Source organism: Apis dorsata, unplaced genomic scaffold, assembly GCF_000469605.1.
Source record: "Apis dorsata unplaced genomic scaffold, Apis dorsata 1.3 scaffold_346, whole genome shotgun sequence".
NCBI classification, from domain to species: Eukaryota; Metazoa; Arthropoda; class Insecta; order Hymenoptera; family Apidae; genus Apis; species Apis dorsata.
Genome location: NW_006263613.1, coordinates 147,241 through 149,570, shown reverse-complemented (window position 1 = coordinate 149,570; position 2,330 = coordinate 147,241). Strand labels below are relative to the sequence as shown.

At 27.5% G+C, this 2,330-nt stretch overlaps 1 protein-coding gene across 1 annotated transcript in view; it reads right to left on the bottom strand.

The window, feature by feature from the left end:
• LOC102677394 (voltage-dependent T-type calcium channel subunit alpha-1G) overlaps positions 1–2,330 on the bottom strand; it is a 201,276-nt gene that overhangs the window by 75,388 nt on the left and 123,558 nt on the right. The window contains 3 exon segments of the mRNA XM_031511741.1: positions 380–509; positions 600–821; positions 1,143–1,483. Of these exon segments, the coding sequence (XP_031367601.1) occupies positions 380–509; positions 600–821; positions 1,143–1,483 (693 nt within the window).

The following is a 2,330-nucleotide window of genomic DNA, read 5'->3' as shown; positions in this document are numbered from 1 at the left end:
ATTATATATTATTATATATTATATATTATTTTTTATATATTATTAATAATAATATATTTATTATATATTATATATATGTTAATAACAAAATTCACAAATAACATATCTGAGAATACAATATATAATATAAATATTGTATAAAATATACTTAATATATATTAATATTTGGAAGCATATTTATAAATATATTTCTGAAAAAATTTCATTTTCAAAATTTCACTCATAATTTCATTCAATTAAAAATATCTTCACTTGTGCCATTTTCCTTCCAAGTCTCTTAAATTAAAACCGGTAAAAAATATAAACTATACTCATTCTTTTAAATTTTTTTAAAGAAAAAGAATTAAAAAAAAAAAAATAAAAAAGAAAAAGAACTTACCTTTAGTAAGCGAATTAAGAAAAGAATCCAATGCCAATTGTCCGGTCGGTAATGCAGCGCTTAAAGCACCGCTTAATGCAAGTAATTCTTGACAAGTCATAGCTTCATTTCCACCCAATTCAGTTTGCATCTATGATGATATGTATACATGACAAATTACATGTCAGTGAAAGCGGATCAGTAGGACCCGACATCTTTGTAGAACTGCAATAGAAAATACCTGTATATGATCTGGTAGTGGACTCGACCAAACATTCCCGTCACCGGTCTGCGTCATTTTTTCGCTCGAACACACATTCCTTTCGCCGGGCGAAACCGCCGTGCCAGCCTGCAACGCGTTACCGACACTATTGCTGCCGTGCAGCAACACTACGTCGCTGAACATCACGCTGCTTCTTCTGCGATAGTGTGTGCAAGGTGGACTTAGCAGCGCGTTGTTCGTCTGAGGGCGGAGTATTTTCAATTATTTTAAGAGAGAATTAAACGAAAAATAATTTCGATAAATTTTTAATATCTTATAATTATAATTTACGAAAATTTATTATATTTTTTTTTTAAATATTTAAAATTCATATAATAATAAGGAATTTAATTCAAGACATTAAATAACGAATCAAGAGATAATAAATTTTGATAAATTTTTAACTTAACTCCTCTTTATTACCATTTCAAATTTCGTATCGAGTATCTATCTAGACTTTTCAAAATTTTATTCTTATCTTTTATTTTTATTTAAAGTAAAATCCATATATGCACAAAATACCTGAATGCTTGCTTCGGTCGCATTCGAAAGAATATTATCGCTTCCATTGCAAGAAACGGATGAAGTTCGATGAAGCCCCATACGATTGCACACGTTCGAAGAGACATCTGCCTCGGATATTTCGGGACTGGCACGAGGCGCAATCGCCAAATTCCCATTGCTACCGCCATTATTTCCAATCGCGGTTGCAAGGATTGCAGTCTGTGTTGGAGGACTGTTCACTGGGAAATCAGTAAGCGATTCCCCAGCACTGCCAATGCCTTGCTGCTGCTGTTGCTGCTGTTCCGCGTATTCCAAAGCCGCCAACAGTCTGGGACATCTACCGTGATGGAGTCTTCTATCTAGTTGGAATAATAATATGAAAGATAATAAGATATTGAAATGAGTCATATGAAATTTAACGATAACAATTGAAAATCAGGAATCAAATATATCGTGTTTCACGGAGAAAAACTGTTCTCTGGAAATATTAATTGTGGAAATCGATAAATAATCGAAACATTTACGAATATTTTATTAAGTCATTTCATAGATCTTTACAATCTTTACTAATAGATACCTTTTAAATATATTATATAATAATAATAATATATAATAAATTTTATAAATTATTCGATGCTTGTTATCGATCGATTTCAATGAAATTTTTATGTAAATTTTTCATTTGAATTTCAGTATATAAATGACATTAATTTACAAAATTTGTTTAAATTTGTTTTTTGCTATAAACTCAGAACATAGAAGAACATAGTGGAAAGTAAAGTTTCAAGAATAAATTGTTATATAAAATATATATTTTATATAACAACTTATTAAAATTATATATTATTAAAATTATTTCGGAATTAATATTTTATCATAAAAATACTTAATGAAAGAGAAATATAGATTTGTATTTATGATTCTTATTCATAATTTTATTATCAATAAAATATTAATAATTCTTATTCATTTAATAAAATTCTACATTAATCATTAATTACCAATGAACATACTATCTTATAATCGCAGATTCAAGCAAACTGAGTTACATTTAATAATCTATAATTAAATACAGTAATATTAGTAATGAATAACAAAATAAAATAATTACTATCAATATATAATTATAAATATAATGTATAGTTACTATTGTTTTATCATTTACATTACTATATCATCATTAGTAAAAAATGGTAAATATATGAA